Here is a 17800-nt window from a genome sequence, read left to right as displayed (position 1 = left end):
AAAAAATAAAGTGTATTATTAATAGTTATTATTAAACATATAGTTCAAAATAAAAAATATATATTATAATTATAAGTTGTTTTTAAATTATTTTATAGTAAAAATAAAAATAAGTAAATAACAATTGTTATTTTTATTATTATTTATTCATATAAATAAATAAATGTATTATATTTATATACCTATAATAGTCTATATTTATTTATTCTTTCTTCCTTTGGGTGAACTGCTGCTTTAAAGAAGAATAGACTAAGGGAGATGGGATTTAGCCTTGTAATTGATATGTGCGATTGCCAGTCAGAGAGCGAGTTCTGTCTCTCTGATGTTTAGTCACCCATATCTGCATTAAGCACAATTAGTATCCTGCAGGCAGTGCTCAGTCTCAGCGTGGTGGGATGTGGCCCCTCCAGTTTCGAGCTGACACTGCAGACCACCAGGCATCTGCACCATTAAAGCTAATAACATATGTAAATTAAATTATCTTGTTTTTGGCAAGGGATATCCAAGTCATTTGAATTTGTCTTAGTCACATGTTGTGGCAGCCTCTGAGGGAGTGGTCTCATTTATCTTCCTCCAAGACGTGCCATGTGTCTTTAAACCTAGAAGTCTTTAAAGTGTTTTAAACCCAAGCATCCTATCTATTTATCTGTGTACAGCTCAAATGTACATAAGTAAATATTTAAGTGGGAGCAAGATGTTAGTAGCACAGGGGGCTTTATCTTGCTTCATGGTCCTTGGGATTGACGCTTTGCTCTTGTTTTTCAGTCATGCACTTTGGTTGCTGCTTTGTAGTTTGCCATCACCTCTGGCAGAGCGCTTACACATACTTTTGAGGCGAACGTTGGCAATACTCCATTTTCTAGATCACAGCTGTTTTATTTATGCGACCTCTGGTATAGTTGCATTTTGATCCAAGGATAAATACTGAAAATCTTCCCAATAGAAGACATTTGATCATGTAGTGCTCTTATACATAAATAGAGCGTCCTTAGGTGTGGATTATACATGTTTCTTCCTTTGTCATCTCTTACTTATGTCGATTTGTTAAAGTCTGCTTGGGTTCATGTCAATGTCTCTATAATCCTATTATCTTTATGAATTGTGGCATTACATATAAGCTTTCCCATCACACTTGTGAACTTTTCAAAGTAAAGCATAACATCTCAAATAATTAGTTTGATGTCCAAAGCTTTGTTTATTCAATTGTCTGGCTTGGACATCAATGGCCTTGTGCATTAATGGCCTTCTGTTGGTTCTCCATAGTGTGGACCTTTCTAACAGATTGTAAATCAATTCTGTCAATGGTTTCCTTTACGTTCGGGGCTTCTGCTTTGGTTCAGGGATGAATTATTCGGGATGAGCTTCTGAAAATAGTTTGGAGGGTGCCAATGTTGTGGATGTTCGAAATTGTTAATTGAATGGAACTTCTGTTGCTTTTCATTGTTTTTACTCTTAGCAACTTAGTAAGGCAAAGAAGCCAATATTTTTTTCTAAACTTTGAGAGACGGAACTGCCCTAAATATCAGCAAAGTGGGAGGATGATGCTAGACACATCGTTCCTGAATTTCTCTGGATCACAGAGTGTTAAAATAGAACCACAGAGCTATTCAACCATCTGTTCTTACAATATGGTGTCGTGTAACCTTGAGAAAATAGCAAAACAGTTGGCTATGCCTTTTTTCCCTAAGCAGTTATTACTTTTTGTAATTGCCTTCAAGACAGTTCTGCTTTAAAATATAAAAATTGTATAAGCTCTTCAGTTAATAGGAGTTTTCACAGTTTTTTTGTCATTGTGAAACAGTATAACTACTACCGAGTCATTACCACAGCTTGTTAGCCTTTTTTTTTTTTTTTGCCTAAAGAAAGAACATTAATGCTGCATCCACATCATGCATGCATACTGAGACAAATACTGGAACTGGAATAGTCAGCGCAATTGGACCAGATGATCAGCATGGTAATGAGGCCATCCAATAACTTTCTCTCACGCCGAATGAACCTCTGTGTTGGCATCAGCTGGAAAAGTTCCATCTAGAGGGCATACCAGGCCCTCCAGTTTCCATGGTAACTCGCCAAGGGTGGTGCATGAAGTTTTTGGAGTTCAAAGTTGACATGAGACCCCAGAGATGCTGGTTCCCCTTTATTGGCTGTGGGTTGGGTACGAAGTGCAATATTAAGCAGAAGCAGCTGTTCTCTGTGGAGTTCCTATGTCTCATTTACTGCCAACCTCAAATTAACCACGCTTGCTTTACTGTATCAGAAGGAATAACAGTTCATACTCACAATTATAGTTCAACACAGAAATCCTCAGACATGGATAAACACAGGAAGTGGAACTGTGATCATATTTTACAACATATTTCAAACAGTTTATGAGAGATATGCACCTACATTTATTTTAATATAATAGCATACTTTTTTAATACTAAAAAAATAATACTCTGTGAATATGCATTAAATTGATCAAATATGACATTATATTTATTCTAAATAAAATCTATTTAAAATAAACTTTGTTCTTTTAAACTTCTATTTATCAATGGAATCTGAAAAAAGTTTGCACAAAAATATTAAGCAGTAACTGCTTTCAACGTAATAATAATAATAAATATTTAATAAGAAAGCAAAAAAAAAACATATATAAGTCGCAACGGACTATAAGTCACATTTATTTAGACCCAAGAACCAAGAGAAAACATTACCGTCTCCAGCCGCGAGAGGGCGCTATATGCTGCTCAGTGTAGACTACAGGAGCACTGAGCAGCATAGAGCGCCCTCTCGCGGCTGTAGACGGTAATGTTTTCTGTTAGCTCATTTCTCTTGGTTCATGTCAAATTAATTTTGATAAATAAGTCACACCTGACTATAAGTCGCAGGACCAGCCAAACTATGAAAAAAAGTGCGACTTATAGTCCGGAAAATACGGTACGTTCCAGCAACACTACATTCAATGAAGGTAAAATAGTAAAAAAACATAATAATAGTTCATTTAAATTGGACCGGAATCTGATTTTTTTTTCTTTTTTTGCATTTTGACATCGTCAACACTTTACAGTAAGGTTCATTAGTTAACATTAGTTAACTACTTTAGTTAAAATAAACTAAGAATGAGCAATAGTTCTTCAGTATTTATTGACCTTAGTTAATGTTCATTTCAGCATTTAGTAATGCATGATTAAAATCAACAGTTGTGCATGTTAACATTAGTTAATGCACTGTGAGTTAACATGAACTACACTGTAAAAAAAGAAAAGTTGACTACAGTTGATTACAAGGTAATTTCTGCACAGCTTTTTTGAGTTTACTAAACTTTTAAACAAATTAGTTCACTTAACTCAATTCACTGAGTAAGGTCACATGTCTCCCAACTTAAGATCTTTTGTTCAGCTGATTGAGTTTTTATAGTTAAAAAAACTTTTGTTATGTAATTTCAACTTTTAATGTTATTTTCACTTGACTTAATAAAGTACGTTCAAATGACTAAAAATTTGTTTTTTTAAACAGCATCACAAAATTAAAAAAACTACTACATGCTTGATATTTTGGTCCAGGTTTTATTTCAAACCAGCAGCAACAGAGTGGTAACTTTAGCCATACTCATTCTTAAAAAAGTAATTAAATGAGTAGGCAGAAAAAAAATAAAATGCAAAGTGCTATCTCATTCAACCCGTCCTAAATACTTTAAATGTTCTATGTTTAACATTTTAAATTGTTAACACAAAACATGTTACAAAACGAGCAATATAAGTGCAAGTTAAAGGAGTATGCTGACTTTTTGGGGCTTTAGCTTATTCATGTATCCACCACAGTTAGGGTGAGGCTCCTTTGTCTGTTTGGTGTTGGCGCGCTTCATTGCACATGCGCCAATTTCATGGTCGTTACAGTGCGCATGCTCCAACCTCCAACCCAACTTGTATGCTTGTTAACTTGAATTTACTAATTGAATTTACAATCAATTCTAGGTTGGTCCAACGATTGTTGAACCAACGTCTTTTCACTAGTTATGCCAACATTTTTGCATTTAATTGTCCAGTTAACTAAAATATAATCATTAGTCTAACTTTTTGTGAGTTGGATTTTTTACAGTGTAACAATGAACGATTGTATTTTCATTAACTAACATTAAGAAATATGAATAAATACTGTAATAAATGTACTGTTCATTCTTTGTTCATGATAGTTAATACAATTAACTAATGAACCATATTGTAAAGTTTTACCAGATCATCAATTATTAGTCACGGACAACCTGAGAATCAATCTGAATGGAGAAGTAGAAGTTCAGAATCTCAGAGGCATGTCAGATAAACTCATGCCTTGAAATGTGTCGAGGTGGAACTCAGTAACTCCATGCTTTGTACCAGGTGTGTGTGCATGCGTGTATGAGTGTGTGTAAGTGTGAACGTGTTTGAGTTAACCTTAAATCTGCTCAGAAGGAATGACATTGTATATATTGGAGTTTGCCCATGCTCTTTCATCTTCCCTTTATAGCCCGTCTGAAGCTACATTTCAAAGCACCTTTTTCCTGCCAAAGAATGGTAAAAATAAACTTACCGTCAGAAAAGTTTGTCAGTGGGAGAATCTCTTTAATCTGGTCCACAAAAATTTAAGCTCTCTCTGAGTTGACGCCCAACGTCAGGAACACATCAACGTGCAGACAGCTCATCTCCTCGAAGCCTTGGTGATTAATAGTCAAGTGTTTTGCCAACATCAGTGTCTCTGCCTCCGTTACACAAGGATTAATACACCATCACGCCATTTTGATGGCATGTTTCACCAGAGTACGTAGATGAATTGCTGCAGCTGTGTATTTGCATGGATATAGTGATTTAATGTAGAGGATGTAGCTTTGTATCAGACGTAAACACATGGATTGGTAACACATCAATGAACTTGGGAAAATGCAGAGCTGTTTTCATTAGCGTCAAAAACTAATACATACATTTCATAGAAACATTGACATCTAATATATGTAGGATTTTGCTAGCAAAAACAAATGACAGTAAGTCAAGGGGAAATAGGATTGGATGTAGATATACAATGTAGTATTTGAAAGATAGCATTGTAAACGAGCTATTTCATATTCAAGAGGCTCCATTTGATATGTTCAGGCTCATTGTGTGTAGAATTAGAAAATTCAAGCTCTTTCTGCCTTCTCGTTGTATTATATTTCTCTGCTATTGAGTGGTATAAAAAGCTATTCGCTAGCATTCCCATTCATCTCAATGGCAGTAGCTTGACAGGGCCTTGCTAACTAGCCAAACCTTGGTTTGACAGAGAAAAACACTGGCAGTTTCCTCAGAGTTTTAGCATATAAACTCTCTTTTCCTCATTTTCAAGCTTGTGCATTTGCATTTGTATTGTTATTATGCTATATGCTAACCATCATATGATATGCTGATTTGCTAAGTGGCCTGCAGCTATCTGTTCAGTAGGAATGAAGATTAAGAGTAAAAGCCTATGAGGAATGCTAGAGGAGCATGCTGGCAGCACAGTGAGTTGCCACCTATAAGGCAGAGCTGTTTTGGATTTATTTTGTAATTAGGCTTATTGATTTGCCTTCCTATTGTGTTTTACGTGTTCATTTGCCTGCCTTGTGCTCTCAGCAAGGACACAGTGCTACACTTTTGCTGTATTGACGTCTGCTAACCATGGAGTCCAAACATTTGGCTACATTCAATATAAAGTCTCAAGACTGCATAACCAAGTCAAAGAAATTCAAATGACAATATCATCGCCATACCAGATTTCATCGCCATACCAGTCTGCATTTATTTATTCACTTCAGTTGTTCGAGGCACTCTGGTGTTTTCGAGTGGAAATTGAACAATTTCTTAGGTGGAAATACTTTCAGTGACCAGACAACTTAAGTCGTAGACAAAAAGCAAGCTTTTTCTCTGCTGTGGTTTCCTTTTTTTTTTTTGTCCTTTTCTTGAGGCTGATTTTTTACACAATACATGGAGCAGGATATAGGATTACAATATTTTACTTTAGATTAAGTATATACAGTGGCTTTTCAAGCTTGGCGACCAAGTAATATAGCTAGATGTGCGCACTTAAGAATTGATTTGGTTTTGAAGATATTTTTCCTTTTCCGATTTGTGCTAAAAATGTAAGAGCGCTGTCTGGAAATTCATTTTGAGCAAACAAGACAGAGACTTCCTCCCACAGTACTTTAACATCAGCGAATATCTCTAGTTGCACTTCATATACAGACACAAACGAATAAGGATGTTCTTTGCTAGACTGCAAATACTAGAGTGAATACACTTTTTTGTGTGTACTTCCTCTCAGCACCACACATGACACTCTATATTTTGAAGCTTGATGAAATACTGGGCTGTAGGTCTGTGTTTAGGGTTGTTGAGATATAATACTCACATACAGTACTGTTCAAAAGTTTATGGAAGGCTTTTCACAATAAATTATTTTATGGAAAAAATATAAATCATAATATAAAGTAGCATCTTTTGATAGTCCACTTTAGACATTCTGCTAACTGTAAGTAACTTTGCAACTACATTTGTACTTTTGTAGACTGTTAGGGTAGGGTTAGTAGAATAAGTTGCTGTACTTGCAAAGTTACTTCTAGTCAGTAGAACATCTGTTGAGCGACCATCAAAATAAAATGTTAGTAGATATTAAGCAGACAATACACTGATACTTTAGTGACTGCTAGTTGACATATAGGTGCAATTTTATAGGCAGGGGTGCAAAAAAGTATTTCAGTCTGGTTCTCACGAGAGCACCTGGAGGTTTGGTTTGGTGCTCAAACTGCACATAGTATACACATAATAAAATAATAAACAAAAAAATTGTGATAATACTATTATATTTTAAAATAAAACGTATTTAAAAAAATATTTCGTTTTATACTACACTTAAAAATAAAAAGCTAATATTTATTTTCTTTAATTATGCATTTTCATTTTCAAACTTACAATAAAAAAGGTTTAATTTTGGTGGGTTGGTGGCAAATTAAGAGTGTAAGTAAAGTGCGTCAGTGAATTAAAAACAGTATTGCAGTTAGTTGATTTAAAATGGTGAGTGACAGCTGTCAATCATGTTGGTATGTATGCAAATGACCTTGTTTACACAGCAAATGTTTTTCTTTTGGTCATGCATGCACATCTGCACACTATTTATGTGCACCCCTGTTTATACAGTAGGTAGTTAAATGTCTAAATTGGACTTTAGAAAGTTTAGAAGTTCCTTCTCTCTTATTTATAGGATTAGTGTTGTACTGTATCATACAGTGTAAATTCAAAAGCCTTCTTAGACTTTCACAGGGTACAAAAGTCTAATGTTGAGCACTTTGGGTCAATCTGACTTACTGAATGAAGTGTTTTTCTAATTATCCATGATTGCAGTGTTTATAAACAAGCTCTGAGCTGCAAAATGCTATTGTGTGTAGATCTGTTTCATGTGGTTTGATTCTAGCTCATTTTCTCTCTTGTCACAAACCTTAGGAAACAAAACATTCCTGTAATTTCTTGACACATAATGGTGTTTTTGATTGACAAGCTCAATGACACTGCCTGCAGTGATTCTTTTGACAAGAAAAGAATCAGATGTTGTTTTTCGAAGGTACTGTTTCACCTACATACACCAGTTTGCCTTCATTGCTTTTCCTTGTGATGTGATGCTATCCGTCGCTCGTGGAGCTAACAGCCACTTGATGCCTGGGTCTCATTCCCCGCAGTTGATGCAGGAAGATGAAATGTATTAGCCTCATATCGGAAAACTAATATGCTATCATTTACAGCATTATGCTCCCCAACTGCACACGAAAAAAAAATGTTCATGAAGAGCTCCATCAGGCGCCTTCCATTAAACTTGAAATCGAAGCTTATGGTAGAATTATGAAATATCAGTGTAGTTCAGAACCCCCAGGTAATTGTGGGTGGAAAATAAGTTTGCGAGAGGCCTATAATTCACCGTATTTCTAGTAGTGCTGATCTCTAATTGTCATATTTAGTCCAAGAATCAGCCTGCCTAACACTGAGGTTTTTCAATAAGCGCTTGTGACAGTACTTGGGGTTACCATGGCTACGATTTGCTGCACAATGCTCTTGTACACCCCAACACCTCAAGCAGCTGTTTCTGTACCGCAGTAAATATTCATTTCCGACTGCCATATTAACAGAACTAGAAATGAGCCAGCTCTATTGACGTGTTGTTATCTTGAGGTCCAAAGATTTACTGCCTTGTGCTCCTCGCGCACCCACTGACAACATCCGTCCCAGGAGTGTGAGTTAATTGGTTGGCAGGCCCAGTCACTGGGGATGTACAGCATATGCTTCTCCTTTTAGCTTCAAGACAGAAACTGTGATTTTATGTAAACTACCTTAGTAATTAGATAACAAAGAAAAGCTTTCTGCTGAAATGCTTCGCTTAGGATGTGTAGGAGAAACATCTACAAGTGTGAATGGGTATCATTTAAGAACGGGTCATGAAGGATTATAACTAATGACAGTAGAAGAGGGTTCCCACAGACATGGACCAAATATCAGGGGATTTTTAAATTGTGATCTCCAGGCCTGGAAAAGTCCGAAAAACTTTGATGGTGGATATTTACTACGGTTTAACATTTTGGAGTCATTATTAAAGAAATTAAAACTTTTATTCAGTAAGGACGCATTAAATTAAACAGAAGTGGCAAGACATTTATAATGTTCCAAAACATTTCTTTTACAAGTAAATGCTGTTCGTCTGCACTTTATATTCATCAAAGAATCCTAAAAAAGAATGTCAGTAGCACTTTATTTTACAGTCCTGTTCCCCATGTACATACTATGTACTTATTATGGTAATTACAATAACTATGTAATAACTAGGTACTAACCCTGAACCTACCCCTAAACCTAACCCTACCCCATGTAGTTACCTTGTATTACCAGAACTTTCTTAGATAAATACACTGGAAGTACAGTATAAGTACATGTAAGTACACGTACTGTAAAATAAAGTGCAACCAGAATGTCTCACTAATTATATTTCACAGTGTTGCTGTTTTCACCGTATCAAATAAATGAACCCTGTATAAGCATAAATGAGTTCTTTAAAAATAAAAACATGTAAATACATTAAAAAAAAAATTGTTTTCAACAATCTTCTCAAAAATGTTGTATCCGCTAAATATTTCTAGATATTTTATGTTACTCTTTCGCTTTTTGCAAACATTTAAAAAATGTAATACATTTATGAGATTACATCTGTTCATTCCAAGGATTTCGTACCTGATATAGAAAAGTGCTGCAAAAAATATCTTGCATTATAATAAATTATTTATGATTAATCATTCAGTCAGTTGCCTAACTAATTGATTTTGCAAAAACATAGTTTTCATTTCCTTTTTTTTTTTTTTGTATTGTATCCATGTAGGTTATTTCTGTAATATGGATTTCTCTCTGTCTCTCTTTTCTCCAGCTGCCTTGCAAGTGGAAATCACTCCAGTCCAGGGAGAGATCAGCGTGGGAGAATCCAAATTCTTTTTGTGTGAAGGTAGGAAGATGACCCTCTTGTAATGAAAGAAAAGCGGGGGTCATGTCACATTTAACCTTCTCAAAGTGCTTTGATTTCAAACCTGCTCTCACCGCTTTGTTCAGTTCAAGCCCTTTTATTCTGATGGACTAAATCTTTGATGTGTTTATTTATGGCAGGTAAATTCATAGACTTGTCTGACTTTTTCAGTAAATCAGTCTGTGAATTTTAGTCCTTGATTTTTAATACAGATGAGTGAAATGTAATGTTAAAGAATGATGGTAGAAGAATAGCAAAAACAACCTATTATATATATATTATTATTATTATTATTATTAAGTGGGGAACACCTGAGATATTCAGAGGACTCATCAAAAGGGGAAAATAAAAATGTGACTTATTTACAGATATATTATTTCACTTTTTTAAGATTTGTAAAAAATATTTTACTGCACATAAACCAGCTTGAATATGTCATTAAGTAGCACTGTACAATACATTTAACATTGTCAATATATTATCAATATTTTTGTTGCAGAAATAAAATAAGAAATTGGCCGCAGCTCCTTAAAAAATCGTCAAATGTTTTGAATAAATTCAGATTTGGTGAGTTTTAAATATTTTTATATTTTACATCACCGCAAAAACGTCTCCAGTCTTATGGACCCAAGTCTTTTTATCAGTGGTTTTTACTGCGACATTAGAGTAAGAGATGCACAAGTTGATGGACCATGAATCAGAACCAGACAGTTTTTGCTTCAAACACACATTCGGCTTTTAATTTTATTTTGGCTGATCTCTATTTCAGAACTGCACACAAACTGTATTGCAATCATTTCCCAAAATGTAATTTGTGTGGAAATATTGCAAAGTCTTTAAACAGGCATTAACAGAGGCCAGAGATGCTGAAGACAGATACAAAGATGAGAAAATATTATAGTAGGCAGAGCAAGATCACAAGTTCACAATGCTCGAAACATAGGAAAATAAAAAAGATAAAAACTGAATTGGGGTTGAGGGGTTATATGAATGTATCCAGGGACGCCTGCAGGATTAGTACAATATTTATTTTTTTATGAAGGTGTCTCTAGTAGACTTGTGCCAGTATTCGGTAATGCGATATATTGCGGTGATTAATATGCACGATATTGTTATCGTGGGCACTTCTAAATACCGTGAATAAATATACATTACAAATTATTTAGAATTTGGAATGCATTTTAAGAATATTATTCCCATCAGCTGCTTAAATGCACAACACCGCTGTATGCTGCTTGAAAGAGCAAGCACGCATGAGAAGCGCATGGAGGAACACGTGAGAGACGCGCTGAATGAAAGCACATTCACTCTCTGACAGCAGATGACGCTAAATGCAGCCCTTACCCTGTAAACATAAAAATCATATTAAATAACCATTCAGATTTGTGTTTTCCTTATGGTGTTTATTACAGAGCCAACTACTGAAATATTTAGACTTAATATGCTATTTATCTTCAAACATTCATTTTTTTTTTTATCTGGACTACAAATGCCCTAGATATTGTTTGAAAGTGTTTTGATCTTTTATTGTTCATTCACACTTTACATTATGGATTCATTAGTTAACATAAACTGCCAATGAAAAAATTATTCTGAACATTCATTAATCTTAGGTATTCCAATATTTAATAACACATTGTTAAAATTGAAAGTTGCAACTGTGTTATATAATGAGCTAACATGAACTAAGACTTGTATTTTTTAACAAAGATTGTTTAGCTGTGCATTTTTTGAATGACCACTATGCGATGTCCGAACTGATTACACTATATTTTATGTATTGCACTGTATTTTATGTAAAATCATTTTCTATTTTTAAACTGTCTTAAATTCATTTTAAGTCAATTTTTAAATCATTTTCAAGTTCTTAAATTGCTTTTTATTTTTGTGATTATTTTTCTTCATTACTTTTTTTTTTTTTAATTACCATTGTGTATGAAATGTGCTATAAATAAACTTGCCTTGTCTTGAATGTTGATGCATTAACTAAGGTTAACTAATGAGGTCTTTCTGTAAAGTGATACCTATTGGTTTTTATAGTTCTTTTGCACTTTAATGTGTAAAACATTTAACTTTTATATATTTTTCTGTATTGCTTTGTTTTAAATGTTTAGTTATTTTTGTTATAAGAAAAAAAGTTATTTAACCTGTTATACTGTATTATGACCACTTTTTAAAACAAAATTTCAATACCGTGATAATACCGTATACCGTGATAAAAGCATTATCAATTAACCGCAACAGGAAAATTAGATACCGGCATATCCCTAGTCTCTAGACACGTAACAATTATTTTAAACCTGAAAATGACAAAAAAACGATCAAAGGCAGCCATCACATGATCACATAGCAAAACACAAAAAAACGATTTTGTGTGAATGGCCGCATATTCACAGGTCTCATATTATTTTTTTAAGTTATCTTTCAAAATTTAGTCTTTTGTTTAAGTTGTTTGTAGTCAATTGTCCATTTTATCCAGCACAGTTTTATCTCTGTGTTCTTGTTTGTTTTATTGACAGAGAAACCTCTTCACCTCTTCACAACCCACATTAAAATCACTGAAGCTCCCTACACTGGCTATCTTTACATGCACCCAAATAATCAGTTTTTAATCGGATTTATGGTTCAATTGGACTGAAAAGACTTCATGCAAACACCTTAATCGATCCGATTGAGCTTGATCAGAATGAAATTTTGTTACAGAAAGGTTTAGATGGCATTTTCTTTTTCTATTACCTCCGTGTTCATAAGCGCAGTGCTGTTTTTTTACAGCTGCAACCAAGGAAACGCTGTATTGCGGCTGTTCCATAAGCGCCACCTGCTGTCAGAGAGTGAATTTGCATTTTCTTTACTCCCGTCTGAGGTTTTTGTTTTGTGCATGTATCTAATGTTGCATAATTTTAGATATCTAAAGTCAGAACATTCTGTTTTTGCCTTAAATCTTGAAATTATACATTTGAATTAATATCAAAAACAACTGTTCATGCTATGTGTAGCATCTTTACTTGGATCATAATTAAAATTGTTACGCAAAGGAGCAGGCAGGGAAGTGGATCTAAGCACAGGAATACTTAACAAGATAACAAAGGGGCGTGTTAAATGAGAAACACCAGGTGAACCTATTCAACAAGGAAAACTACTAAGAACTACAAAACATGGCACAGACTGGACATAAAATAAAAGTCCACCAACACACAGGGAATACATATAACAAAAATGCAGTGGTTGCCTCCAATTGCTTGCTTTCAAACGGCTATGAATATTTTAGTTTTTATCCATTTTGCCTGTTATAGAGCAAATAAACAACAAATAAATTTGCCTTGTGATCACATTTTTGTTAAAAAATTGTAATCAGTATTGAAATCAGGCCAATTTCCTAGGTAAAAAAAAACATATCTGTCTGTCTGTCTGTCAGTTGTTGGAGATGCTAAGGAAATAGACTGGTTTGCACCCAACGGGGAGAAGCTCCTGCCAGGCAGACCAGACATCAGTATCAGCAAGAATGACGAGTTCTCGTCCACGCTCACAATCTACAATGCCAACGTCGACCATGCGGGCATGTACAAGTGTGTGGCGAAAAGTGGGGACAAGGAATCTCAGGGCACTGTCATCGTAAAAATTTTCCGTAAGTAAAATGTTTTCATTTTAAAGGGCTTATTTATAAATCATGAGGAATGAGGAATCCAATTGTATTGGATCCAACAGTAAACCCCAAGCACAATAAATCATCTGACATTTACCACAACAATTAATAACATAACAGTACACTAATAATGAAAGCGTAAGGTTAATCCATGTCAGTTTTAAACATCAACCAATCATATGGCATGAAGACGCTAATGGAATACATTTGAAATATTTTATATTTCTTGAAATCATCACCCCAAATGTTTAATGCTTCATTAAAGTGAACTAATCCTGCCATAAGTGCTATGTTTTTGTACTTAATTATGCTTAATTGGAAGTAACTTATCTAATATACTTCTTATAATAAATTGTAAATGTATCTATATTTTTTGTAATTAAATATATATGATTATTATTAAAAATGAAATGATTAAAATGAATATATTTCATAACATAACATTTAACATTTATTCATGAATATAAATTGTTCTGTTAAATATTATGTAATTGTTTTTAGTTAATTATGGATGTCAAAAAAATAAAAAACTGCTCATCAGCATGCCACTTCTTTCAAGGATACTTACTAAAAGAATATATTTCAGATGATTTATCATCTTGAAATACATTTTTCAAACCAGAAATAAACTGTTTACCCAATGGGAAAAAAAATCTTAAATCTTTCTCAGAAATATATGAAGTATGTTAACATATTTTCTCGCTCAAAATATTCCTTAATATCTAATGCAACATTGCTTCTCAAGCTTTTACTGGAATACAAGACAAAGATGCAGATTAAGAAAAGGATTTTTGCAGTAGTGGTACAACTGAAGTGCATTTCAAATGTCTTTTTCAGAGAAACTCACTTTCCAAAATGCTCCATCACCTCAAGAGTTCAACGAAGGCGATAACGCTGACATCATCTGTGACGTCATCGGCTCGCCGCCCCCAACTATCATCTGGATGTATAAAAAAAACAAAATCCAGCCCGAGACTGATGGTACAGTACCACGAGCAGAGCTCTTTCAGTCATTTTCTTTCATTCCCTCTATGTCACACTCTTATTTCTGTTTTACGCATCTTCATCTTTAAATGTCTCCCATAATTTTCCTGTCAAAATCATCCCCTCTCCCAGTTAGTGAGCTCTCTAGCACTATGACAATGAAAACAGCGACAGTAAGCACCTGAATTTTTATTGTGAGAACTCAAAGTTTCATGCTGTTTTCATCTGCATTGTTTTGTTTGTCAGTTCAAGCCTCATTTGGATGAAACTATTTTAACCTCGGAGGGCTCCTCCCTCAGAGACTGCTGCAAGAAACGGTGACCGCAGCTCTCTGCTGTGAGACATGAACTCACAGGCCGCTGCTAGATGAAATTTTCACTGCAAAACCACTAATTGTAGCGGAGTTTAAAAACCAAACCGCTCTATGAAATAACACATTTTCCACATTTCTCTTGTTAACCTCTTCTGTGCTCTTTTTTGTTTGACTGTTCGGATGAAGCACAGCACAAAACAATCTGTCATTGTTACATACTACTCTAATACCATTATTGCTGCATTTAAAAAAAAAGTAGGCAGTATCCAGTGTATACTGTGTAGCTTGCACTAAGTAGTAAACAAGTATTGCTTTACCAACACAGCCAGAAAGATGTGATTTATCTCACTGAATTGGACTTTTTCATAATTCATAATAGTTTTAGTGTGTCTCCATGGAGTTAAAATATTCTATGCACCTTTACTGTGGGTCTTGAATACAGATCGCACTGCAGAAAAGCCCATAAAGATGATTTTATACTGGGAGAAGATGTGCAGATGAGTCATTTTGCTGCCCAGCCTGTAATGAGAGGCTCGTTAACATGGTCTCCTTATCTTCCTCAAGAATAATTACAGTCTCATTTTGCTTCCTTTTGTTGTTTTTCCTCTCTCTGTTTCTATCTCACACCTACAGTCCGTTTCAAGGTCTTAAACAACAACCACCTCCAGATCCGCGGCATCAAAAAGACAGATGAGGGTGCTTACACCTGTGAGGGCCGCATCATGGCCCGTGGAGAAGTCGACCTCAGGGTCATCAAGGTCATTGTCAATGGTGAGATCTCTTTCTCAGAGCCACCTGCTTTGTTAACCCACATTTTATACACGTTTACACCAGGGTTTCTCTACAGAATTAAACAGAAAACAGAATTAAACATCTGACTTTTTTTCCAGTAAAAACAAGGTAAATTTGCTTGAGATGCATCTTATTAATTTCTTTTGTTCCTGTAGCTCAATTGGTAGAGCATTGCGCTATCAAGCGCAATGTTGGGGGTTCGATTCCCCGGGAACACATGATAGGTAAAAATTGATAGCCTGAATGCACTGTAAGTCGCTTTGGATAAAAGTGTCTTCTAAATGCATAAATTTAAACGAATTTATTTATTTTAATAAATGTGACCCTGGACCACAAAACCAGTCTTAAGTCGCTGGGGTATAATTGTAGCAATAGCCAAAAAAAAACATTGTAAGGGTCTAAGTTATCGATTTTTCTTTTAATGCCGAAAATCATTAGGTTATTAAGTAAAGATCTTGTTCCATGATGATATTTTGTAAATTTCCTACCATAAATATATCAAAACGTTATTTTTGATTAGTAATATGCATTGCTAAGAACTTAATTTGGACAACTTTAAATGTGATTTTCTCACTATTTAGGTTTTTTTTTTTTTTTGCACTGTCAGATTGCAGATTTTTTTAAATAGTTTTAAATAGTTAGTATCTCGGCAAAATATGGTCTTATTCTAACAAAACCATACATCAATGGAGAGCTTAGGACTGGTTTTGTGGTCCAGGGTCACACATATTAATAATTCACAACAAATAATAATTCATTATTAGACTTCATTGACATATTAGACATATTAGTATTCATTGGGTGACCTATTTAAATAAAACTTTTAAAACATAAATCAAAGATTTAGTGATACTTATACTTTATTTCCTATAACTTAATCTTATTTTGCTAAATTAAATCAGATATTGTATTACTAGAAAATTTTCAGATAACTCCAAAACAATACATAGATGCAAAAAAAGGAGGGGGGGGGGGCAGTGAGTTAGCTCTGTATTTTAGCTACAGAATGTAAAAGAATATTTTCTACCAAAAAGAAAATTTGCTAACACTTTCTAAGAAGCTCGTATTTATAATACATTATAAGGGGTATTCTTAAGGCTTTATAATAAATGCATAAAGCATCATAAAAAATGTATAATATGTTATATCAAATCATGAATAATTATAACAAAAATTGTAATACATCATAATACTTACGTATTTGTGGTTATACGTTTAAGAGTATGATTATTAATAACACACAGTGAACACGATATTAAATCTATTTCATGTACATTATAATGGACTGTATCATATCTTGACATTGTTTATTTACGATCTGCACAGTGTCTTACTACAGCTTGTGAGTGGTTAGATGATGAGTGTTATTTGAGTGTTTCCTTTGGAGCTAATGTTAATTAATTGGTGTGAACTGAAAAAAAAATGCAATGTTTTATATGGTTACATTTTATTTTATTTTGATGGTCCCCTTAATCAATGGACTATAAGCAATTTTGCAACTACATGACAATGATATATATATATATATATATATATATATATATATATATATATATATATATATATATATATATATATATATATATATATAAATAATTAATTATAATGCTTTAAGAATACCCTTATAATGTTTTATAAATACGGACTTCATAGAAAGTGTTACCGAAAATTCTGTATTTATTGAAGTCTTTCCAAACTCATATGCTGTTATTTTTTCTAGAAGAATGATATAGAAATGTTAGAAGTGTTTTTTTGTTTGTTTGTTTGTTTTTTTCATGATACAGCAGTTCTGAAGCCATCTGATAACTTTATGTCAGGAACAGACCAAACTTTTGCAATATGACTGGCTTCAGAAAACTACTTTTATAATGGTATTATGTTTCTTTGGTAAATCGCATGGTTACTATGAACTGTCTATTTAAATGGAAATGAGTTTGACAGATTAAAATAACAGCATACAGCATACAAAATCAGTCGTATTGTCATTTTTGGGTTGTCTGTCTCTTTAAAGAGTCAGGATTTACCAGAATGTTTTTTTTTTTTTTTTGTTTTTCTCTTCTTCTCCCAGTTCTGCCGACTATCAGGAAGCGCTACACTGTTCTTAATGCCACTGCAGACATCAACCAGGCCATGACGTTGGCCTGTTACGCAGATGGCTACCCAGAACCATCAGTCACGTGGGCACGGTACGTGTTATTCATCACCCTTTCTTTCTTAGCGGCCCTTTATCTGTTTGTGCCAAAACAGCACTAAAACCTTCTGCCAAATCTTTGTAGGCAATGCTAAGCTTTTCCCCGAATCCAGGGAGGGAGAGGGATCAGAGTTATTAGAGCTTGTAAACTAAAAGTGCTGTGAATGACAGAGACACCGTTTCATCCTTTCAGCTGCCGCTAGCTGTGGCAGCTAAAGCAGCTGGTGGCTTTCAGCATGGCTTTACCTCAGTACTCTAGTGACTTCTTTAACCAAGTCATGACTGGCACGCGAATGAGAGGACAAGATTGCATCAGGTCTGAGCATTACCTCGGGAGAAGGAGGGATAAGAACAC

At 34.4% G+C, this 17800-nt stretch overlaps 1 protein-coding gene across 6 annotated transcripts in view; it reads left to right on the top strand.

Annotated features, from left to right (window-relative positions):
- LOC132130919 (neural cell adhesion molecule 1-like) overlaps positions 1 to 17800 on the top strand; it is a 236680-nt gene that overhangs the window by 141624 nt on the left and 77256 nt on the right. For all 6 annotated transcript variants that reach the window (XM_059542793.1, XM_059542794.1, XM_059542795.1 and 3 more), the window contains exons 2-6: positions 9430 to 9504; positions 12938 to 13147; positions 14003 to 14146; positions 15096 to 15233; positions 17323 to 17440. In XM_059542793.1, coding sequence (XP_059398776.1) covers positions 9430 to 9504; positions 12938 to 13147; positions 14003 to 14146; positions 15096 to 15233; positions 17323 to 17440 — 685 coding nt within the window. The remainder of the gene's footprint in view (positions 1 to 9429; positions 9505 to 12937; positions 13148 to 14002; positions 14147 to 15095; positions 15234 to 17322; positions 17441 to 17800) is intronic.

Source organism: Carassius carassius, chromosome 47 (assembly GCF_963082965.1).
Source record: "Carassius carassius chromosome 47, fCarCar2.1, whole genome shotgun sequence".
Taxonomy (NCBI): domain Eukaryota; kingdom Metazoa; phylum Chordata; class Actinopteri; order Cypriniformes; family Cyprinidae; genus Carassius; species Carassius carassius.
The sequence above is the reverse complement of the archived record's forward strand: the minus strand, read 5'-3'. Positions and strand labels throughout refer to the sequence as shown.